Source organism: Hyaena hyaena, unplaced genomic scaffold, assembly GCF_003009895.1.
Source record: "Hyaena hyaena isolate Hyena2069 unplaced genomic scaffold, ASM300989v1 scaffold_879, whole genome shotgun sequence".
In the NCBI taxonomy this organism is placed as follows: domain Eukaryota; kingdom Metazoa; phylum Chordata; class Mammalia; order Carnivora; family Hyaenidae; genus Hyaena; species Hyaena hyaena.
The window spans coordinates 271,924-295,708 of record NW_024081510.1 but is presented as its reverse complement, the minus strand read 5'-3'; the positions used below and the strand labels follow the sequence as shown (position 1 = coordinate 295,708).

General features: G+C 58.0%; 1 protein-coding gene across 1 annotated transcript in view; it reads left to right on the top strand.

The window, feature by feature from the left end:
* OBSCN (obscurin, cytoskeletal calmodulin and titin-interacting RhoGEF) overlaps positions 1-23,785 on the top strand; it is a 159,920-nt gene that overhangs the window by 71,551 nt on the left and 64,584 nt on the right. The window contains 27 exon segments of the mRNA XM_039220260.1: positions 381-398; positions 1,963-2,238; positions 3,885-4,160; positions 5,042-5,326; positions 5,522-5,788; positions 5,908-6,177; positions 7,174-7,440; positions 7,685-7,951; positions 8,118-8,230; positions 8,327-8,480; positions 8,659-8,820; positions 8,909-9,013; positions 9,669-9,935; positions 10,032-10,301; positions 10,414-10,680; positions 10,997-11,263; positions 11,367-11,633; positions 13,092-13,364; positions 13,979-14,245; positions 14,390-14,656; positions 16,235-16,507; positions 16,837-17,103; positions 17,871-18,137; positions 18,225-18,488; positions 18,807-19,070; positions 21,576-21,839; positions 22,175-22,438. Of these exon segments, the coding sequence (XP_039076191.1) occupies positions 381-398; positions 1,963-2,238; positions 3,885-4,160; positions 5,042-5,326; positions 5,522-5,788; positions 5,908-6,177; positions 7,174-7,440; positions 7,685-7,951; positions 8,118-8,230; positions 8,327-8,480; positions 8,659-8,820; positions 8,909-9,013; positions 9,669-9,935; positions 10,032-10,301; positions 10,414-10,680; positions 10,997-11,263; positions 11,367-11,633; positions 13,092-13,364; positions 13,979-14,245; positions 14,390-14,656; positions 16,235-16,507; positions 16,837-17,103; positions 17,871-18,137; positions 18,225-18,488; positions 18,807-19,070; positions 21,576-21,839; positions 22,175-22,438 (6,468 nt within the window).

The following is a 23,785-nucleotide window of genomic DNA, read 5'->3' as shown; positions in this document are numbered from 1 at the left end:
GGCGTCCCCTAACTGGAGCTTGTATATGGCCCCACTGATATAACTGTGTGCAACACCATACAATGAATAAGGAGAAATAGAAAATGAAGTAATATAACTAATATAACTAATAAAGCTGTAGTATGAAGACAGTGGGTTGCAACTTGGGGGCAGGTGCATAGCACAAAGGGACAAAGTGGTAAGGTTCAAATAGAACGTCCCATAACCAGCTTCACCCACCGCATCCTTTTACATTCTTTAAAGGGAATGGAACATTTTTTAAAATCTTTGGGGCGCCTGGGTGGCTTAGTCGGTTAAGCGTCCGACTTTCGCTTGGGTCATGATCTCACGGTTCGTGGATTCGAGCCCCGCGTCGGTCTCTGTGCTGACTGCCAGCTCAGAGCCTGGGGCCTGTTTCAGTCTGTGACTCCCTCTCTCTCTGACCCTCCCCTGTTCACGCTGTCTCTCTCTCTCTCTCTCCTAGAAATAAATAAAACATTTAAAAAATAAAAAATAAAATCTTTATTTATATTCAGAGAGAGAGAGAGGGAGAGAGAGCAGGGGAGGGGCTGAGAGAGAGCCCAGGTGGAGCAGTGACAGAATGCATTGTCTCCCTGCTGCTAGCACAGAGCCTGATATGGGGCTCAAACACATGAACTGTGAGATCATGACCTGAGTTGAAACCAGGAGTCAGATGCTTAATTGACTAAATTACCTAAGCACCCCCTTTTCCATTATTTTTATTCTGTAATGCTGGCACATGGTATAGAGGTAGATGGTCTTTTCATAATGGTGCTCAGACTGTGTACTTTTGTATCTATCATCTATCTGTATCATCTATCATCTGTCTATCTGTCTATATCATCTATCTATCTGTGTATCATCTATCTGTATCATACATTTCTCCATCTTTCCATCATCTATTTGGATTATCTATCTATCTATCTATCTATCTATCTATTCATCTATCTATCTGCCTACCTACCTACCTATGTTTCTATCCATCTATCATCTATCTGTATCATCTATCTACCTACATACCTATGTATCTATGTATCTATCTATCTTTTATCTATCATCTATCTATCTCTCCTTTATGTCTCTCTCAAGTGATCTATTTATCTATAATAAAAATGGATGGCTCCTCCACATCACACACAGACACCAACTCCAACCGAGCTAGGATTCCAGTGTAAAATACAAAACACGCTCTTAGCAGAGAACACACAGCATTTAATGGCCTCAGGGTAATAAAAGATTTCTGAAATAGGATATGAACACACCAGTCACAACACACACATTGACATACTTGCCTAAATCACAACTGAGAACTTTATATCATCAGAAGACACACAGGGATAAAAAGGCAAATGACAGTGATGGAGAAAATATTCACAAAACCATAATTATCAAAGCTCTAATGCAAGTGCAAGAGTGCCTAAAAACAAATATGTGAAGGACAGGACATAATTAGCAATAACTGATAACCGGGCAGGGCATTGCAGTGATACCACATTGCAGAAGAGAAGAGCCAGAGAACTAAGAACAGTACTCCACTGTGCAAGTTATCAGAGACCCACATGGAAAAGCCCCAGGAGGGACAGTATCCCTCCTTGCAGGTGCTGGCAGAGGACATCACAGGGTAGACAAGAGCAGGGAGCTGCAGCAGCTCCCCACACAACCATGAGGAAAGAGTGCATCACCTGGGAAGGCTGGGGTGCGTGTGCATTGCAACACCCCTGTACCTCTCCTAGAGGAGCATGTGCATGGCAAAGTCTTTTCCAGCATCCCTGTCTGGAACAAGTCATAGGGAGTGGTGGAGCAGTGGTAGAGCCCATAAGTGAAGTTTGGGTACTTTTGCAGCCAGCACAGAGCCTGGAGGAGTTTCCGTGTCCCTGCACCCTCATCCAGGCCTGCTCTCCCAAGGCTGTGGCCCTAATGGAGATAGTGTGTTTGATGCTGTGTATCCCTCTCTGTCCCCAGAGACCTCAGCCATGTTTGCCAAGGGGCAGCCAGCATGCAGTGAGGTGCAGACCAAGGTGGGGGCCAGTGCCACAATGAGCTGTGAAGTGGCCCAGGACAAGACAGAGGTCACATGGTACAAGGATGGGAAGAAGCTGAGTGCGAGCTCCAGAGTGCACATGGAGGCCAAGGGCTGCAGCAGGAGGCTGGTGGTGCAGCAGGCGGGGAAGGCAGATGCCGGGGAGTACAGCTGCGAGGCTGGGGGCCAGAAGGTGTCCTTCCACCTGGATGTCACAGGTCAGTTCTGGGGCTAATATCTTATCCTTGATTGCCTGTGATAATGCCACTAGCGCACAACCCAGATGGACCCTGCTGCTCTCTCCAGATCCCAACCTCCTGCCTCCCATTTCACTCTGGTGGCTGAACTCATGGATGTGGGAAGGGAAGAGTGTACAGACAGGAGAGAGCTCCTCTTGGGCACCTTATGGTGTGTCCACATTGCAACGCTCAGCCACTGTCCCCAGCACCCTTCAGAACCCACCTTGGCTCCTTGGTATCTGGGATTCGAGCTCTATGTGGTGCACTGGGCTGAGGTCAACCAGATGTCCTCATCTACGGATGCTCTAGTGGCTTCTGTAGCTTCATATAAAGGTTCCCATTATCAAGAGATGTTTGGGTTTCAGTAAGCCAGGATAAGAGGATACATCAGCCTCCTGGCCATAGCTGGAATCATCTCAAGCCTGAACTTGCATTATTGAGGTTGTAGGTATTCTGGGCCATGTTCATGGGTGTGGAAGCTCCCTCTGTGCAAAACACAAATAGATGTTTATTGCAGCATCTCAGCAGAATACATAAAGAGCTGCAAAGTGGTAGTTGAGCTCCTGTGATGTGCACATGTGCCATTTGGAGCTCTTTTCAAAGCAAATCTTGTTTCCTCTTTGTCTTCAGTTAGGATATCCTGTGTCAGAATTGCCCTTGGATTCTGAGGTAGAGGGTTAGGGAAGCAGAGGAGTATGTGGCTTGTGGGGCATCGGCACGCTCAGTGGTAACAGCCCCTGACTGGTAAGGCAGCATTCATCCTACTGTGTTTTTGGATGGTGCTCCATGACACTGATGCCTCCCCACTGGTTCCAGAGAAGTCTGTGACCCTCTTTTGGGCAAATAGAACTTCAGAGCAGCCCCACCTGACTCCTGGGTGCCCCCACACAGCAGTTTGCTATTGTGTCAGTAGATCATGAGTTGTGGGTGTGTATGGACATCACAAAACCTGTTGTGCATCTTTCTGATGTGTCATTTAAGAGAATCTGGCATTATTTAATGCCAGAGAACCAGAACAGTGGTGACATACAGTCCTAGTGGTTGTAGAAAAGCAAATCTCAACCGACATAAGAAGGGGACAACGTACACAGCCCCCCTGGAACATTAGAGCCAGGAACCAAAGTGTCTTCATGGAACAGTATGGAAGCCCAGTGGCTTGCCTGGTAAATCCTTCCAGGCATCCTGGAACTTATTTCCTGTTCACGTGGATTCTTGTAGAGAATAGAAAAGGAGGTACACTCTTATCCCAGTTCATGCAGTAGAGTAATTTCTGTAGGACAAGATGACAGGACAGAAGAAAGAATTTATAGTCTAGGCCAATGTGTCATGGATTTCCAGGCCTATATGTTAGACAAAGTATTAGCAAACTGAAATCAGCAGCGTATCAACAGAATCATGCACTGATAGGAGGTACAAGTTCACTCCCCCGTGCACTGCCAGTAGCTGCTGACAGAATAGGTGACAGCAGGGAGCCATGTGGACTCTGTGCACAGTCTCGTGGGTAAGACCCTGCAGGCCACACAGGTGCAGTGCCCAGAGACCATTCCAGCCATCCCGTTTACTCCTTCTTTCCCCAGTGCTGCCTTCCTAACTTAGATGGTATGTTTGTTCTTATGCGTCCCTAGAGATCTCGGCCGTGTTTGCCAAGGAGCAGCCAGCACACAGTGAGGTGCAGGCCAAGGCCGGGGCCAGCACCACGCTGAGCTGCGAGGTGGCCCAGGAAAAGACGGAGGTGACATGGTACAAGGATGGGAAGAAGCTGAGTGCCAGCTCCAGAGTGCACGTGGAGGCCAAGGGCTGCAGCAGTAGGCTGGTGGTGCAGCAGGCGGGGAAGGCGGACACCGGGGAGTACAGCTGCGAGGCGGGGAGCCAGAAGGTGTCCTTCCGCCTGGACGTCACAGGTGGGGACCAGCGTCGGGCAGAGGGGATAAGCTCCTGACAAATCAGGAAATGAACCATTCTCAGATAGGGCTGTGTGTTGTACCTATCGGGGTCTCTGCCAATGGGCCCAGCCCAGGGCTCTGTCCACTGCCCAGGTCCTTGGATTGGGGATGCTCCCTGCAGCCCCTGTTCTCGGGACAGTTTCGACATCTGTGTCCCCCAGTTTCTGCCCTGCTTTGCCACATCCCCACCTTACCCAACACACAGCCTACCAGCTTCCTCGGGCACCTCCGGGCTTCCAAGTCCTGTGGTCTGTGGCCGTAGGCGTTCTCTGTCTGGGGTTGGTGAACAGACATGTTTCTCATCATAAACCCACTGTGGGCATCTATGGAGCTCAGTCCTCTTCCGGGGAGCCTCACTCGAGGGGCTTGCCCCTGTCTCTGGCTTTGGGATCCTGAGTTCCAGCTGATCTTCGGTCAGCCCTGTGGGCTTGGCTCTGCTCTGATGCCTTTCTGTATGTAATGTGGGCCAACGCCCCTGGCTGCGGCAGGGTCTCTCTGAACTGCCTGCTGCCCACTGTCTGCAGTGTCTGCTCATGCGGCCCCTCTTCCCTGCTGGGCAGGGATCCTGGGCTCTCAGCTCTTGTCCCCCAGGCCTGTGGCCACACTGTTGGGAACCTGGCAGCCTGGATGGTGGCCAGCAGGTGGCATGAAGCCTTGCTGGATTCACTCTCAGGCTTGTTCAGCAGAGAGTCAGTGGAGGGCCAGGGGGATGGGCCACAGAGCAATGGGAGTTTGGGGGGTCTCTTTCAGATCTTGTCCCACAGTGTGGCCTCTAGGCACGATGGGGCTAGGCTAGGAATACAAGGGCCCTGCTCTCATGCTCACTGACCTACCCCCAGAGCTGGAGCCTGAGGCCCCCACTGTGGAGAGACCCGGCCACAAGGAGCCTCTGGTGGTCAAGGAGCACGAGGACATTGTCCTGACCGCCACGCTTGCGACACCCTCTGTGGCCGCGGTGAGGTGGTTCAAAGACGGCGTGGAGATTCGCCGCAGTAAGCGGCATGAGACCACCAGCCTGGAGGACACCCACACCCTGAGAATCCGCAGGGCCCAAACCTTGGACACGGCAGTCTACAGCTGCCGCGTGGGCGCAGACGGGCAGGATTTCCCGGTGCAGGTGGAAGGTCAGCAGGGCCAGGGGTGTCCTCTGGGAACCCCATGTGTGCTGGGGCGTCAGGTGGGGGGAGGAGGGTCTCTCGTGATGTCGCGCAGGCAGCATCCCTCTGTGGAGCCCGAGTGGGACTTGGCACAGGACTGGTCGACACAGAGCTCGTCCCCTGGCTGGAGCCCCGCAGCTGACACCCCCTTCCATTCCGCAGAGGTGGCCGCTAAGTTCTGCCGTCCCCTGGAGCCCGTACGCGGGGAGCTGGGCCGCACGGTAACACTGATCTGCGAGCTGAGCCCACCGCAGGCTGAGGTGGTGTGGCACTGTGGGAGCACGCAGCTCCGGGCAAGCAAGCGCTTCCAGATGGAAGCCGCTGGGCCCCGGCGGTCTCTCACCGTGTCCGACCTGCGGCTGGAGGATGCGGGGGAGTATGCGTGTGAGACCCGTGATGATCGTACCAGCGCGCAGCTCACCGTCAGTGGTAGGCAATGGTGCAGGGCACCTGGGGGGCTTCCCAGAGGGGGTGCGCGTTCTCCACGTCTGCATGGTGGGGGAGCTCTGCTTCTCCTACTCACCTCTTAAGCAAAACTCCTGTCGCAGCCCCCCGCACGGTCAAGTTCACGCCTGGGTTGAGTGCCATGGTGGCAGAGGAGGGCCAGGAGGCCACCTTCCAGTGCGTGGTGTCCCCCAGCGACGCAGCAGTCATGTGGTTCCGGGACGGCGCCTCACTGCAGCCCAGCGAGAAGTTCCTCATCTCTCAGAGTGGCGCCAGCCACAGCCTGACTATCTTAGGCCTGACCCTGGAGGATGCTGGCCAGATCACCGCAGAGGCTGAGGGGGTCTCAACGGCTGCTCCACTCCGGGTGCGAGGTGCGTAGGAGGGCCTGCGGGTGGGCTGGTTCGCAGGCCACTCTCCATGCCAGCCTGTGTCCAGCTGGTCCGGATGACCTCTGGGGACACTGGTCTTCGTTGGCTAAGGAAAGGAGACTCAGATGGGACTCAGGGGCCAGGTATCTACTCTGAAGGGGAGAAAGTAAACCCTCAAAAGGTGCATCTGGTTGCGGGTGGGCAGACTGAGGCCGTCCAGGGAGGCTGCCTGGAGGAGGCATCCCAAGCTGAGCTCCATGGACAGCAAGGTGGGAGGAAGTGGAGTTAGCAGCCAGTGCATGGCAGTGGCAGGGGATGGGGGCAGGGGGATGAGCTCCCCCAGCTGAAGACAGGACCTCACCTGATGATCCGCTGCTAGTTCTGAGTAAATGAGTAACGTGGGCACCTTCTGCAGTGGTCATGGCAGAACATGGGACTGGGAGGCGCACCTGACCAGTGCCTTTCACTCCTTCACGTGGCGTGTCCAGGGGCAGACTGGCTGGTGCATCAGGCTTGGGGGCTCAGAGTCTGTGTTTACCCCCTGCCCCATTGCTGCTTGTTGTGGTGGGCTTGTCCAGAGCCAGAGGGTGGGAGGGGAGAGAGGGGCTGAGGAAAAAGCGGTTCTTGGGGCTTCCGTTCCCTCCTCTACAGTTGTGTCTGTGCAGGTGTGCAGCTGGGCCCAGCACAGAATCAGAACAAGAGGTCACAGTGGGGAGCAGCTGTGCCAACTGGGGTGGTGGTGGTGGGGCCCCTCTATGCCCTGGCTTTCCCGAGGGGAGGGGGCTAGACTGACTGGGGGGGGGTGGTCAGGTCCCTCTGTGCCCTGGCTTTCCCGGTGGGGGGTAGCTGTGCTGACTGGCAGGATGGTCAGGCCCTTTTGTGCCCTGGCTTTCCCGGGGGGAGCTGTGCTGACTAGGGAGGGATGGTCAGGCCCCTTTGTGCCCTGGCTTTCCTGGGAGTGGCAGCAGCTGCAGTGACCTCCCTTTCTTGTGACCCCAGAGGCTCCAGTGCTGTTCAGAAAGAAACTGGAGCCACAGACAGTGGAGGAGCAGAGCTCAGTGACCATGGAGGTAGAGCTGACACGGCCATGGCCTGAGGTCAAGTGGACGCGGAATGCCACGGCCCTGGCACCAGGCAAGAATGTGGAGATTCACGCCGAGAGCACCAGGCACCGCTTGGTTCTTCAGTGCGTGGGTTTTGAGGACCGTGGCTTTTACGGCTGTGAGACTCCAGACGACAAGACACAGGCCAAGCTCACTGTGGAAAGTGAGTGGCAGCAGCAGGCTGGGCCTGGGGGTCAGTGTCGAGGAAGGAGGATGGATGGAGGAGTACAGTGGTTGTCGCCCTAGAGGGACAAGTCCTGGGGGCGGCGAGAAGGGGGGAGGATGGGAGAGAAGCAAGGGAAGGGGTGGTCCTCTCCCTCCAAGATGCTGGCTGGGAGGTGAGTGGGGGCTGGCAGAGGAGCCGCAGTCTTGCTGCGGTGGCTCACCCACCCCTGTGTGTCCCGCAGTGCGCCAGGTCCGGCTTGTGCGGGGCCTCCAGGCGGCAGAGGCTTGGGAGCAGGGCACGGCCACCATGGAGGTGGAGCTGTCACATGACCACGTGGAGGGCAGCTGGACACGAGACGGCGTGCGGCTGCAGCCAGGGCCCACATGCCAGCTGGCTGTGCAGGGCCCCATCCACACCCTCACTCTGTTGGGGCTGCGGCCGCAGGACAGTGGCCTCATCGCCTTCAAAGCGGAGGGGGTGCACACGTCCGCGAGGCTCACGGTCACTGGTGCGTGGGCATGAGTGGTCCCCACTCCCGAGCGCACCCACCTCTGTCCCCGAGGAGGCCTGGGGAGCCAGATGAGGGCAGGGTGGAGGGTCTCATTCCCAGACAGGCTGTTGGATATCACGCATCGCAGGCCCCGCATCTCACCTCCCACTTCCTGCCAACCTAGAGCTGCCTGTGCGGTTCAGCCGCCCTCTGCAGGACGTGGTGGCCACGGAGAAGGACAGAGTGAACCTGGAGTGTGAGCTGTCTCGCCCTAACGTGGACGTGCGCTGGCTGAAGGTGGCTCCGCCTGCTCCTGCCCCTCACTGTGGGCTGGCAGGGGTGGGCTGCTCTGCTGGGCAACTCCAGTGCCTGACCCACCTCGCTCCTCCTTAGGACGGCGTAGAGCTGCGGGTGGGCAAGACAGTGGGCATGGTGGCCCAGGGCACGTGCCGGAGTCTCATCATTTTCCACTGTGAGCTTGGTGACCAGGGCGTGTACGTGTGTGATGCTCGTGATGCTCAGAGCTCAGCCTCCCTGAAGGTGCAAGGTGGGCCGACTAAGGGTCAGGGTCTGCTGGGCCAGAGCTTCCTGGCCACCCTGCATGCCCCAGCAAGGTGCTTAGCCCTCTGGCTCCACCCCTGCCCTGCACCCCTCAGCAATCTCGGGGGGAGGGAAAGGGGGAGCTCTGTGCACCCAGGAGTGGCATGGCCTTCTTGCCACCCCAGGTCGCAATGTTCAGATCGTGACGCACCTGGAGGATGTGGAGGTGATGGAAAAGGAGGGTGCCACCTTCTCCTGCAAGATCTCTCATGACGAAGTGCCGGCCCAGTGGTTCTGGGAGGGCAATAAGCTTCGGCCCAGCGACAACGTGCGCATCCGCCAGGAAGGTGTGCCCTTGGGCAGGCTTCGGGAGGGCTCTCCTCCATCCTGTCCCCAGGCCCTGCTCCCCCGGTACTGACTGGCCTGTGTTTCCAGGAAGGACATACACCCTCATCTACCGGAGGGTCCTGGCAGAAGATGCAGGGGAGATCAAATTTGTAGCTGAAAACGCAGAATCACGAGCCCAGCTCCGAGTCAAAGGTGAGGGAGCCCAGGGGAGGGTGTGTGCTGGGCAGTGTGTTTGAAGACACAGCTTTGGGGCCTTATGGGGGCTGACAGTGCAGCTGTCCCAGGACAGCAAGACCAGGAGGAGGAAAGGGAGGTATTGCCTCCTCGCCAGCAAGACAGGGGGCTCTGAGAGGCAGCTCAGGATGTTGAGTAAATCCTTCCTCCTGGGACTGTAGCAATGCAGAGAAGGGGTGTGGGGCCCCAAGCATGTGGTGAGCATGAGGCCTTAACAGGTGGCCATGGTGACAGTCAGGGCATAAAAGAGGGAGGGTCTGCAGCAAGTTGGGGCGAAGGTGTATGAGGCTTGGAATTGTTTGATGCAGGATTGTGTGGGGCAAGAAGTGGGGATGTGGAGGGGTGGGACAGGGGTGGGGCAGGGGTGTGCTGGAGGAGCTTGTCTAGAGCCAGGGTGCATGGTGCAGGGGTGTATGTATGTGTGTGCACCCACCCTTCTCCTGGTCAGCTGTGTGCAGTGGGTCCCAGAGAAGCAGAGGGTGACACCTGGCCAAGCCACCTGCTGGCCCCAGCGGAGGGGCTCCAGCCTGCCCACTTGGCAGGGGGGCCAGGCAGAGTTCCTGGGGTGCTGAGCATCCCTCACCCTGTCCGCCCTCCCCCCACCACACCATAGAGCTGCCGGTAACCATCCTGCGCCCACTTCGGGACAAGATCGCCATGGAGAAGCACCGCGGTGTGCTGGAGTGCCAGATGTCCAGGGCCAGCGCCCAGGTGCAGTGGTTCAAGGGCCACGTGCAGCTGCAGCCGGGGCCCAAGTATGAGATGGTCAGTGACGGCCTCTACCGCAAGCTGATCATCAATGACGTGCAGCCAGAGGATGAGGACATCTACACATGCGATGCCAGCGATGTGAAGACCAGCGCCCAGTTCTTCGTGGAAGGTGTGGGCGGGGCTGTGCGGGCACCTTCCCCCATGCCTGTGGCCACTGGCGGTCCTCCCTGCGGGACCGCGCCAGTGACCAGCCCCTCACCCACAGAGCAATCCATCACCATCGTCCGGGTCCTGCAGGATGTGACGGTGATGGAGCCCGCACCCGCCTGGTTCGAATGCGAGACCTCCATCCCCTCGGTGCGGCCGCCCAAGTGGCTCCTGGGAAAGACGGTGCTCCAGGCCGGGCCCACCATCGGCATGGAGCAGGAGGGCACGGTGCACCGGCTGACGCTGCGGCGTACCTGCTCCACCATGACCGGGCCGGTGCACTTCACCATTGGCAAGTCGCGCTCCACCGCGCGCCTGGTGGTCTCCGGTGAGTGTGCCGCTGGAGCGAGAGGGCTGCAGGCAGACCTGCCACAGGGAGGGTGCTGGGACCCCGCAGTCCCTCCGCTGACGCAGCGCTGCCTTCTCCCCTCCCGCGGCAGACATCCCCATGGTGCTCACATGGCCCCTGGAGCCCAAGTCGGGCCGCGAGCAGCAGTCCGTGGTCCTGTCCTGCGACTTCAAGCCGCCCCCCAAGGCCGTGCAGTGGTACAAGGAGGACACGCCCCTGGCGCCCTCAGACAAGTACAAGATGAGGCTGGAGGGCCACATGGCGGAACTGCGCATCCTCAGGCTCACACCCGCAGATGCCGGCGTCTACCGGTGCCAGGCCGGCAGCGCCCAGAGCAGCGCCGAGGTCACAGTGGAAGGTAGAGAGGGCGCACGGGGTTCCGGGGCGGGGGGATGGGTCTCCGCCGCGGGGAGGGGAAGGGCCCCCAGGGGGAAGGTCCCCGGAGGAGAGTCTCCACTGGACGGAGGGTCCTCGGTGGGAGGGCCTCCGCTAGGGGGAGGAGGGGGCAGGAATCGTGGGGGGGAGGGTCTGGGGGTGGCGGAGAGGGTGGGGGCAGGGTCTGGGTCTGGGGGGTTGGTTCCAGTAGGGGGTTGGGTCTCAGGGGAGGGGAGGGTCCCCAGAGAGAGGTTGGGGGGAAGGGGGAAGGGTGCTGAGCGGCTCTGTGCTCTTTGCAGCACGCGAGGTTACAGTGATGAAGCCAATGCAGGACGCAGAAGCCACGGAGGAAGGCCGCGCCTGCTTCTCTTGCGAGCTGTCCCATGAGGACGAAGAAGTGGAGTGGTCGCTCAACGGCACACCTCTGTACAACGACAGCTTCCACGAGATCTCCCACGAGGGCCGTCGCCACACGCTGGTGCTGAAGCGGGTTCGGCGGGCCGACGCCGGCCTTGTGCGCGCCTGCTCCCCCAAGGTGTCGGTCACTGCCCGCCTGGAGGTCAAAGGTGAGGCGTCACTGCGGGTCCTTGGGGTCCTCCCGGAGCGGGGCGCTGGGCTCCTCGCAGGCTGAAGGTGGCACTCGCTTACCTGCCCACACCCTCCCCCCAGCAAAGCCGGTGGTGTTCCTGAAGGCGCTGGACGATGTGTCCGCAGAGGAGCGCGGCACGCTGGCCCTGCAGTGCGAGGTCTCAGACCCCCAGGCCCACGTGGTTTGGCGCAAGGACGGAGTGGAGCTGGGCCCTAGCGACAAGTACGACTTCCTGCACACAGCGGGCACGCGCGGTCTCGTGGTGCATGACCTGAGCCGGGACGACACTGGCCTCTACACTTGCAGCGTGGGCTCGGAGGAGACCCGCGCCAGAGTCAGCGTGCACGGTGCGTGTCTACGCGGGGCTGGCTCCAAGAGATGGAGCTGGCTCCCTGAGGCCCGGCCCGGCCCCTGGGGCGGGGCGGGTTCCAGGGGAGGAGCTGTCTCCAGGGGCGGGACCAGTTGCAGGCTGCTCGGCCGGGTCCAGAGACAGGTCTGGGCCCAGGAAACCGGCCGCATCCAGGGACCGAGCCAATTTAGGGGTGGAGCTGTCTCCAGGGGCGGGACTAATTCCAGAGGCGGAGCCGTCTCCAGGGGCAGGGCCATGTCCAGAAGCGGGGCCAATTGCAGGGGCATGGTGAGGTCTAGGGCGGGTCTGGGTCCAGGGGCGGAGCTGTCTCCAGGGGAGGGGCCGGTTGCAAAGGCAGGGCAGGGCAGGGCCTAGGGGTCTAGGGGCGGGTCTGGGCCCAGGAACAAAACCAGGTCCAGGAGGCAGGCGGCCCCTGCGGCTGTGGGGTCCACCCCTTCAACCGTACCAAGAGCTGCTTTGTAAAGCCCAGGAGGTCAGGGCACGCTCCTGGAAGACCAGGTTTGACTGTCCCTAGGAGGCTTAAGTACAGACAGGGGAGCGGGAGAGGAAGACAAACGGAAGAGCTGGGGAGACTGGGCTGCCCCTGCGTTTTAGATGCCCCTGCGTCCCAAGATGACAGGGATTCAGTGCAGGCTGGTAACATTCAATCTGTACCAGGAGATATGTCGTGGTCGGGTGCGAGAACCACCGAGGGCACACAGCCAGGGTTGCTTCTTGGGGGTTGCCAATGGCAGGGGCTCAGATGTCAGGCATAGGATGGCCCAGAAGGACTCCCAGGCCACAGGCACAGCCTGGTGAAGGTGGTTGTGGGCAGGCCACGTTCTGGTTTATCAAGGTGCCTTAGAAAGGTTGAGCCACATCATAGGTTTCACAGCCAGCAGGGCAGCATTGCCCCTCCCTTGCCTCGGGACACCTGGGTCTCTTCAGACATCCCTGCCAGCCTAGGGCTGACTTCCTGTGTGCACCGGTGTCCTGGCCCAGCTCCTCTGGTCAGATTATCTCTCGTGCAAGTGTATGGCAAGCTTGGTCCCCAGTCACTCGGGTGCGGGTCCCTGGAGGTCTGGGTAGGGCTTGGGGTGAGATAGGAAATGGGGCAGGGCAGGGTGGTGAGTTTTTTCTGGAGCCGGACAGCCCCTTCGTGCGGATCTGTCCTTCCCCCCCCCACCCCCAGGAGCTCTGAGCTGGCCACCACCGCAGACAGTGTATGTTCTCTGCATCGTGTTCTGTAGCAGATAGGAGGGTGGCCACACTGGTTGGCACTCACAGCTCTCTGGGGTCCAAACAACAGTGTTCAGCCAGCTGGAGGCGTTTGCTTAGGAGGGAGTGGGCCTAGGGAGGGGGAGGGGGGTCTGGCCTGGGGTAGCTACAGGCTTAACAGTGTCAGTCCTAAGGGGCTGGTGTCAGAGGCATGACCACCATCTTCCGTGGCCCACAGACCTGCACGTGGGCATCACCAAGAGGCTGAAATCGGCGGAGGTGCCAGAAGGCCAGAGCTGCACCTTCGAATGTGTCCTGTCCCATGAGAACCCTGGCGATGTGGCCACATGGACAGTTGGCGGGAAGACAGTGGGTAGCTCTGGCCGCTTCCGGGCCACACTCCAGGGCCGCAAATATACCCTGGTTGTTCAAGATGCGGCTCCTGGAGATGCTGGGGAAGTGGTGTTCTCCGTGCGGGACCTCACCTCCAAGGCCTCCCTCATCGTTAGAGGTGGGCAATGTGTACAGAGATGGGGGCCTGTCAGTGGAGACTGGGGTGAGGGTGAGTGGGGCCTCAAGGCCAGAAACGGTGCTTCTGAGGATGACCTCCCGCAGTCCCTGGGGGGGCCCCCCTGTTGGAGGCCCAGAGGCATCTGCTGGGATGCAGGGCAGATTTGGTCATCTCAGCTCACTCTGTGGGGCTGGAGTCTCCAGTTGCTGGGCAGGAGCAGGGTTTGTGGTCTCTGACCTGTGGTCTGACAGCTGTGGTACCCCTAGGGCTCACGGCTCACTGAGCTAGTGAAATCACCATGCACATTCCTCAGCTTGTGCACCTGGCATAAATACGGGTGCAGGTGGGTGTGTTCAGTTCACAGCTGGCCCTGGCGGTGGCCATGCTTTGAGTCTCAGGGCTCTGGATGATACTGAGGTGTGAGGGCTTGTGGTCTCGTATCTCCCCTCCCAGGCCCCTCTCTGTGACTGTGGGGGCTCTTGCACTCCAGGCCCGGTGACCCCAGAACAGTCTGTGGTCTCGGCCTCTGTAGTACCTGCCCTGCCCTCACCCTAAGCGTGGCTAGGGTGTGACCATGCCTCAAGGGAAGCTGCTCTGCTCTCTGCTCTCTTCAGAGAGGCCAGCGGGTATCACAAAGCCTCTGGAAGACCAGCAGGCCACTCCAGGTGAGGACGCGGTGCTGAGCTGTGAGCTGTCTCGGGCCGGGACCTCGGTGCGCTGGCTGAAAGACGGGAAGGCCATTCGCAAGAGTCAGAAGTACGACCTGGTTACAGAAGGCACTCGGGCCACGCTGGTGGTTCGTGCCGTGTCGCTCAAGGATTCGGGCGAATACACATGTGAGACAGAAGCTTCCAAGAGCACAGCAAGCCTCCGTGTGGAAGGTGACCCCACAGGCGACCCTAGGATGGGTCCCCAAGGCCTCTGTCCCTCCCTTCCTGCCCATGGTGGGGGCTGTTCCCTGTCTGGAGGGGCCAGTGTGGGGTCTGCGCAGCCCTCAACCCCCACTCCTTCCCACCACCTCCCAGAAAAGGCCAACCGGTTCACAGACGAGCTGACCGACCTGCAGGTGGAAGAGAAGGGCACAGCTGTGTTTCTGTGCAAGACGGAGCGTCCCGCAACCACAGTGACCTGGCGCAAGGGCCTCACGGAGCTGCATGCCTCCGGGAAGCACACACCCAGCCAGGAGGGCCTGACCCTGCAGCTCACCATTAGCACCTTGGAGAGGGCGGACAGCGACATGTACACCTGTGACATCGGCCAGGCCTGTTCCCAGGCCCGGCTCCTGGTGCAAGGTGGGGCCCGGCACCATGCTGGCTGGGGGTATGGTCGGGGGTGAGCTTTGTTCAAAGTAGGCTTAGAGTCTGTCAGGGACCAGCCTCGGTTTCCCCATCCCCGGGACCTCAGCCCTGGGTAGTCTCGTCTCTGTGGTCCTGTTAAAGGGACGCGGTGTGAATGAGCATGTGTCCTCATGAATTCATGCAGCGTTTGCTCTGAGCCTGTGTGCTGGAGTGTGCCTGTGTGCTGGAGTGGGTCTCTGCAGGGAGCATGGCCTGGGGATGTCTCCAAGTGTGAGTAACAGTTGCATCCACCAGGCAGCTTGAGGGCTATTCTCCCACCTCCCAGGTGGGGAAGTGGGGGCCCACGGCTGGCCCAGAATTGTAGGGCATGTCAGTGTAGGCAGGACAGGGCACTCCCCTCCCAATGCCAGGGTCCAGGATCCAGGGAGGTGTCAGAAGGAGGGCCCTCCCGGGGTGGGGGGTGGGGGTCTGTTCACGGGAAATAGTGAAAGTACAACAAAGCAGCCTTGCTATGGTTTTTCCTTTCCTCTTCTGTGAAATCCAGCAAACCCAGTAAGCTCACACCACATCCACCTTGTCAGCACAGTAGAATCCCTGGTCTGTAACAAAGATGATACTCGTGCTTAATCCAGAAAATATCAGCTAAAGTGAGCAACACGCTGTAACACAGCATCCTCTTCAAAGACAAGACACAGACATGTGTTCATCTGGCCATGCAGGCCACAGCCTTTTCTTTGCGTGCCAGTGCGTGACTCAGTTTACTTGTCTCCCCTACACACGTCATCCACCAATGGGCCATCCACAAGTGTTTTCCATGGTCCCATAGATGTAAGACACCTGCAGGTGCAAAAGGAGACTGGAGGCAGCTCCTCTCCATCATTAGAACTTCTCTCTGAGCTTTCCCCGCACCTAGGAAAGCAGCAGAAGTGAGGTTTTCCCCAGGAATTCACGTTGCCAATCTTCCAAAGCATTTAAGTTTTCACATGGCCACATGTCTATTTTCACACTTCTATTTCTTGTGTTTTTAAAAATAGTTTTGTAATGTTTATTTGTTTTTGAGAGAGAGAGAGAGAATGAATGGGGTAGGGGCAGAGAGAGAGGGAGACACAGAATCTGAAGCAGACTCCAGGCTCTGTGCTGTCAGCACGGAGACCTATGTGGGGCTCAAACCCACAAACCATGAGATCATGACCTGAGTGAAAGTCAGATGCTTAACTGACTGAGCCACCCAGGTGCCCCTCCTATTTCTTCTTTTAATCCACGATTTAATTGCATCCTGTGACCTTGGGGACAGACATAGGCAGGTGTAGAGAACGGTTTGGTGAGAGGGAGCTCGCTGTGAGCCACCCTGTGTGCTCTGCAGAAGGACCCCAGAGGTGGGTTTGAGGTTCATCAGTTGAGCCAAAGCACATTTGTGGACAGTTGAGCTCTGACGTCCCTGCTGTGCTCTGGGTTTCACCATCCTGAGCCCTGCTCAGCCCGGCTGGGAGCCCATACCCGGTCTTGGGGAGTGCCCCTTTCCCTTGAGAGCAGGCTGCAGGGGATGTTTACTTGTGGGTTTGTGCCCTGCAGGCCGGAAAGTGCTCATCACAGAGGATCTGGAGGACGTGGAGGTGCGAGAGGGCTCCTCGGCCACCTTTTCCTGCCGCATCTCCCCTGCTGACTATGGGCCCGTCCACTGGTTCTTGGACAAGACGCCCCTGCACCCGAATGAGCTTAATGAGATTGAGGTTCAGCCAGGTGGCTACCATGTGCTGACTCTGAGGCAGCTTGCGCTCAAGGACTCAGGCACTGTCCACTTTGAGGCTGGGGACCAGCGGACCTCAGCCACTCTTCAGGTCACAGGTGGGCTGGGTGCTCAGTGCCGGGGTGGGGTCTTGTCTGTGGAGCTGAGGGTGCAGCCTTGTGGAGGGCAGATCTTGGCCATGTGCAGAGCATAGTCCTGGGGCCCACAGACAAGGTGCCTGGACCACAGATCCCGGGGAGGTGAGGCTCTTTGAAGATGATCACTGCATGTGGTATGCAGAGCTGATCCCACTGTCTCCAAAGTGTGGCTGGGCCATGCCAGGCCTTCCCTGTTCCCCTGGCATCCAGTTGGTAGCCCTAGCTTCAGGGAGTAGTACACATGCAACCAGGAGTCCCCAAGTGTCCTGAGTTTCCCTCTGCACCTCCAGAAAAGCCAAGTGTCTTCTCCCGGGAGCTCACGGAAGCCACAGTCACAGAAGGGGAGGATCTTACCTTGGTCTGTGAGACCACCATCCTGGACAGCCCCGTGTGCTGGACCAAGGACGGGAAGGCCCTGCGGCCATCAGCCCGGTGCCAGCTGAGCCAGGAGGGCCACCGGGCCCAGCTGGTCATCAAGGGCACCACCGTGCAGGACGGCGGGCGCTACAAGTGTGAAGCTGGGGGCTCCTGGAGCAGCTCCATCGTCAGGGTCCATGGTGAGCTCCTGGGCTCATGTCCTCCTCCTGGGCTCCTGTCTTCTCTGTGTGTGGGGGCCCATGGCTCCTCTGTGCGTGTCCAGGTGTCTGCTGCTTTGGTAGAGTCTGCCATCTTCCACCTGTGTCTCCTGAGCAGCAGTGTCTGTCTTGCTTTGTTTCTGTGTCTTGTTTTTCTTATTTTCTGACATCTCTGTGTCCCCTCCTCCTGGCTTGGCTCATCTCCATGTGTCATAGCATGGGCCACATGACAAATGCCATGGACCCATGGACCCACAGACCAGGTAGTTGAAACCATAGATTTTTACTGTGTCCCACTCCTGGAAGCAGGAAGTCTGAGATCTAGGCATGGGTGGGGCCGGTTCCTCACTGAGGCCTCTCTCCTTGGCTTGCACACGCCGCCCCCTCCCTGTGTCCTGGCTTTGTTCTCCGTCTGTGTCTGTGTCCTCACCTCCTTGTATGTGATCTCACAGATATGAGGGATCCGCTCATCCCAATAACCTCATTTTACCAAAATCACCTCTGTAAAGATTCCGTCTCCAAACACAGTCATCCTGAGATTCTAGGGGTTGGGGCTCCAGTGTATAAATCGGGGGGTGGGACACCAGGACAGAGTTCTGGTGGTCGCTGTCCATAGCCCCCTGTGTAGAAAGGGTGAGGTGGGCCTGCCTGTGCCCTTGGCTGCTGTCTCCTCAGCTGTCCCTAACCCCAGGGGCCTTCAGCTGGGGTGCAGGACTGGGAGGTTGAGCCAAGCCTGTGCCTGCCTGTAGCACGGCCCGTGTGGTTCCGCGAGGGGCTGAAGGACCTGGAGGTGCCAGAGGGCCGAGCTGCCACACTGCGCTGTGTGCTGTCATCTGTGGCCGCGCCTGTGGAGTGGCGCCGTGGAGATGAGGCTCTGCGGCCTGGAGGCAAGTACAGCCTGCGTCAAGAGGGCGCAGTGCTGGAGCTGGTAGTCCGGGACTTGCGGCCCCAGGACACTGGGCAGTACTCCTGCCACTTTGGGGACCAGATGACCATGGCCATGCTCACAGTGAAGGGTAAGCATCCCTGCCTGCCTTACCCGCACTCCCCTTTCATTCCCTTAGGAAGACAAAGGTGACATTCTCTGTTGGGTCCTGTTGCAGCCTTGTCTGCTGAGTTCATAGGGAGACTGAGAAGCAAGGAGGCCTCAGAAGGGGCCACAGCCACGCTGCGCTGTGAGCTGAGCAAGGAGGCCCCCGTGGAGTGGAAGAAGGGGTCCCAGGCCCTCAGAGCTGGGGACAGAGTGAGCCTGAGGCAGGATGGGACCGTGTGTGAGCTGGAGATCCGTGGCCTGGCTGTGGCAGACGCTGGGGAGTACTCATGTGTGTGCGGGCAGGAGAGGACATCAGCCACGCTGACTGTCAGGGGTAAAGACTGTGTGTGGCCAAACAGAGCCTTGATCTGGTGTCCAGTTGACTTTGTGATGTTCATCTGCACTCACACCGTGTTCACATTCTTCCTCTCTCACATTCTCTGGTGTCACCCTCCACCTGTCATCGCGTGGAATCTTTCCCCTTCCTGGGCTGTTGTGTGAATCATGAGAAACCAGCATCCCAGCCACTTACCACCCTTTGGTCACTGCTGGTCTGGTTGTTCTGTGGGAGTCTGTCTTGTTGTCTGTCCTGTCATGTACCACCCCCAACAATCTCCAGAGAACCTGATCTTCTATGTCTCACTCTTCCCAGCTCTGCCTGCTGAGTTCATAGGGAGACTGAGAAGCAAGGAGGCCTCAGAAGGGGACACGGCCATGCTGCACTGTGAGCTGAGCAAGGAGGCCCCCGTGGAGTGGAGGAAGGGGTCCCAGACCCTCAGAGCTGGGGACAGAGTGAGCCTGAGGCAGGATGGGACCATGTGTGAGCTGGAGATCCATGACCTGGCCCTGGCAGATGCCGGGGAGTACTCATGTGTGTGTGGGCAGGAGAGGACATCAGCCACACTTACCGTCAGAGGTAAGGACCTTGTGTGCCCACGTGGAGCAGTCTCCATGTCTCCAAAAGCTGTGTCATGTCCTGTTGTTCTTCTCTGATCACTGTAAGGTCCTTCTGCCTCTCTGTGTGTCTGCTGCATCCTGCTTGTGTGAGGCTCATCCCAAATAAACTGCAGAAAATAAGGTCCTTCCTGCCCTCAGGGGGTCACATCTCAGGGAGAGATGGGAGGCATCCTACAATACAAATGAGGGTTACAGACTTCATGAGGCCTCTGGAGTGTGCCAGGGAGGTGCTAGGAAGTAGATTGAAGCTTGGCACTCAACACAGGGATACTGGGAGGCTGATTGAGGAAGAGAGCCAGAACACACATGAAGGGACATGGGAGAGCTGTGGGGGGTGAAATGTGGGTGTGGAGCAAGGTCCAGGTGTGGAGACTGAGGTAAGGTGAGGTGCACTGGACCTGGCTGGTGAGGTGAGGTAAGTTGGGTTTGGAGGTGAGGTGTGGTGAGTGAGGAAGATGAGGTGAGTGTGGAAGTGAGATGAGGAGGGTGTGGAGATGAGGTGAGGTGGATGAGGTGAAGTGGGTGTAGTGGTGAAATGAGGAAGGTGAGGTGAGGTGGGTGTGGAGGTGAGACAGGTGCAGAAGTAAGGTGAGGCAGATGTGGAGGTGAGATGAGGTGATTGTGGAGGTGAGAAGAAGAGAGTGTGGAGGTGAGGAGAGATGATTGTGAATGTGAGGTGGGTGTGGAGGTGAGGTGGGTGTGGGCATGCGGTGAGGTGAGATGATTTGTAGAAGTGAGGCGGGTATGGAGATGAGGTGAAGTGGGTGTGGTGGTGAGGTTAGGTGGGTGTGGAGATGAGACAGGGTGGGTGTGGAGATGAAGTAAGGCGGTTGTGGAGGTGAGATGAGTGATTGTGGAAGTAAGGTGAGGCAGGTGTGGCAGTGAGGTAAGGTGGGTGTGGAGGTGAGGTGAGGTGATATGAGGTAAGGTGGATGAAGAAGGTGAGGTGGGTGTGGAGGTTAGGTGAGTATGGTGATGAGGTGTGGTGGGTGTGGAGGTGAGGTAAGGTGGGTGATGAGAGAAAGGTGAGGTGAGGTGGGTGTGAGGATGAGATGGATGAGGTCAGGTGTGATGAGTGAGGAAGGTGAGGTAGGTGTGGAGGTGAGGTGAGGTGGGTATGGCAGTGAGATGAAGTGGATGAAGTGAGGTGATGTGAGATAAGGTAGATAAGGAAGGTGAAGTGGGTGTGGAGGTGAGGTGAGGTGGGTGTGGAGATGAGATAGGTGAGGTGAGATGAGATGTGGTGAATGAGGAAGGTGAGCTGGATGTGGAGGTGAGGTGAGGCAGTTGTGGAGGCGACAGTGGGTGTGGATGGAGCATGGCAGGTGGCGGAGGGGAAGGTCATGTGTGCCATGCCCGGGAAGGCAGGGGGGGTGTCCATGTGGAGGTGGGGTCTGGGTCTGGTGCTGGCAGGTAGATAGATCTGCTCACAGCATTGTCAGGGGGTCCTTTGGGGGTGGGGCATGTCAGAGATGGTGGGATTCAGGATGCAGGGCAGGACAGGAGGGCTGGCCCAGGGGTCAGCAATGATAGGGCCATGTCCTGGGAGAGGCTCCCCTGGGAGAGGCAGGGGGGGTCCTCATGCAGTGGAGCTGCCTCCCATGTGGCATCCTGCCCACCATCCCCAGGGAGCCTGCTTCCAACAGGCCAGCTTGGTATCTATGGCCATTCCTCATCTGCCGTCTGTGTGTCCGTTTGCCCTACCCAGGCCTGACTACACCTATTCACCAAGATCCTAGGGCCTGAGCCCTGGGAAGAACCTGTGCAGTGGTGCAAGGGGCCTGAGACCCTTGGGAATGGGGGCTCAGTGCAGGCCCTGCCATGGTGTGGCCAGTGGCTCCCTGCCAGGGTTGGGCTTCTCAGGGGCCCTTATGGGGGCCTGCTTACTTCCTGCAGGGAAGCAGATAGGACAAGATAAGATAAAGCCACTTCCCACATCCTGGGGGGATCTCAGGAGCATCCAGGCTCCTGTGGAGCTTGAACTGTGTGGACGAGCATAGCATCATTGCCATAGGGGCACCAGGTGACCTCACAGGGCATGGGTGCCCCCTAGCCTGGGAGCAGCTGCCAGGGGCTAAGGCCATGATGTGGTCCAAGCAGGGCAGCCTGGGGTATGTGAGGTAGATGGACCTGGGCCCTTGAATCTGGCATCAGGTGCAATCTGAGGCAGGACTGGGCATAGAAGATGCTGGAAGATGTTTCCTTTGGCCACTGTGTCTGTCTGTCCTGTGGGCGCTATGACTATTTCCATGTGTGTGTCCATGTCCTGGGGTCCAGTGAAGATGCCAGCTCCTCTGTCTTCTTGCTGCCCAGCCACCACACACTGTGGTCCACCCATGTGTTTGTGTGTTCATGCTTTGATTTCTTATTTGCTCTAGAGTGCATTTCACTGTTGAGTGTCCACATCCTGACTCCCCACGTTACTCTGGTCTGATGTTCTCTGTGTCACATTGATCCTTCCTAGCCCTGCCTGCCAAGTTCACAAAGAACCTGAGGAAGGAAGAGGCCATGGAAGGAGCCACGGCCATGCTGCGCTGTGAACTGAGCAAGGCAGTTCCTGTGGAGTGGAGGAAGGGTTCCCAGATCCTCAGAGCTGGGGACAGAGTGAGCCTGAGGCAGGAGGGGACCATGTGTGAGCTGGAGATCCGTGGCCTGGCTGTGGCAGATGCTGGGGAGTACTCATGTGTGTGTGGGCAGGAGAGGACATCGGCCACACTGACCGTCAGGGGTAAAGATTGTGTGTAGTCATGTGGTCCTGTGGCTTGGTGTCTGCACATTGTCACTATGTAACCATCTTCTCCCTGTCCTGTCAGATTCTGTGGGCATTTGTGTCTCTCCAGCTGGGGACTCCAGCCTTCATTTCCCCATCCAGTAATTGACGTGATGTTTGTGTCTGGGCTTGTGTTTGTCTCTCCTGGGCCATTTACCTCCCACCCACCCTGTGCGCCATTCACTCATTCATGCCGTGGCCCTTGGCAGTTTGTGTCATACTTGCGGCTGTCTTGTCCTGGACATAGAGTCCTGAGACAGTCTGGAGTCCTCCTGATCCTTGGCTGTCCCCAGCCCTGCCTGCCAAGTTCACAAAGAGCCTGAGGAAGGAAGAGGCCGTGGAAGGGGACATGGCCACTCTGCACTGTGAGCTGAGCAAGGCGGTCCCTGTGGAGTGGAGGAAGGGGTCCGAGACCCTCAGAGCCGGGAACAGGGTCACCCTGAGACAGGAGGGGACCGTGTGTGAGCTGGAGATCCGTGGCCTGGCCTTGGCGGACACCGGAGAATACTCATGTGTGTGCGGGCAAGAGAGGACATCAGCCGTGTTGACTGTCAGGGGTAAAGACTGTGTGTGGCCACCTGAGTGACTTCCTCTGCCTCCTGGCCTGTGCCCCCACCATGTCTATCAGAGTTGCTGTCCCTCCAGGGCCACAAAATAACCATGTAGAGCATCCCACAGTCTCACACTAAGTAAGAACACACTGGTCAGTCCTGTCCAGGCCCTGGGGCAGATGGTATGGGAACCCCCAGGTGAGCATGTACAGATGGGCATCACAGTCCAGCAGAGTGGCCCTGGGCTGCTGGCCTGTGGTTGGGCTGCAGATGCGCACATGCTGTGGGCCCCGGCGTGGAGCTGGGAGCATCTCACACACATGACGGTTGTGTGAAGGAGGACTGAGGGGCAGCACTGGGGCATTCGGGGATAAGGAGGCCACAGAGGCCAGGCCCTCCTTTTCTGGTGACAGGGTTTGGTTGCCCTGTGAGGGGCTCTGTCCCACTTGACTTGGCTGCAGAACAAACACTGTCACAGGTCCCACACTCATAGTGGCAGGATGTCTTGATCCAGGTGTCAGGACCCAGGAGCCTCCGTCCTTGGAGTGTACACACTGTCTCCTTCCATGTCCTCATGTGCCTGTCCATTGTCCCTCTATTTGTGTCCTGGTATCTTCTTGTTAGGACACCAGCATGATTAGAGTATGACCCACCCCAAAGACCTCCTTTTACCCTAATTACCCCACTGAAGAGTAATCATATTTCCATATATGTTCACAATCTGAGGTTTCGGGGGCACGACTCCAGGATATGAATTTGTGGGTAGGTAACAGTCCATCCATCCATGACAGTCTGCCCCTTGTATCCCTGAAAATGCACGTCTTTCCCACATGCAGCATATATGCACCCCATCCCCAAGGCCCCAAAGCCTTAGCTGAGTCCAGCATCACCATGGAATCCGAAGTGTGATGGAAGGATATGCACCAGGTTGGGTGACACTCAAGGCAGCTTCCTCTCCAGCTGTGAATCTGTGAAGTCAGGCTGCACGTCTCCCAAAGACAGTCACAGGACATGTACCGGACACACGTTCCTGTTCCTAAGAGGAGAAATGGGAACAAGGGAAGAGGTCCCTAATCCCCAGAGGCACGACACTGGAAAAGACAGACTCCTGGATTTTAGGGCTGGAGAAGGAGCCTCTGCCCTAATCATCTGTCCTCTGGGCCCACGAGTGGTGCCATGGGCAGTGGGTGGCCTTGTCCTGGTTTCTGGATGCCTTGCTGTGGCAGCCCTGCAGCCTCTGAATTGCCCTTGCTTTCCTTTTTTGCCCTTCTTGATGGGTGATACATGTCCATAGTTGGGCAGCTCTATGAATGCATCCTGTAGGAACCCCAGAGGTCTGGAGGTCTCTACCCT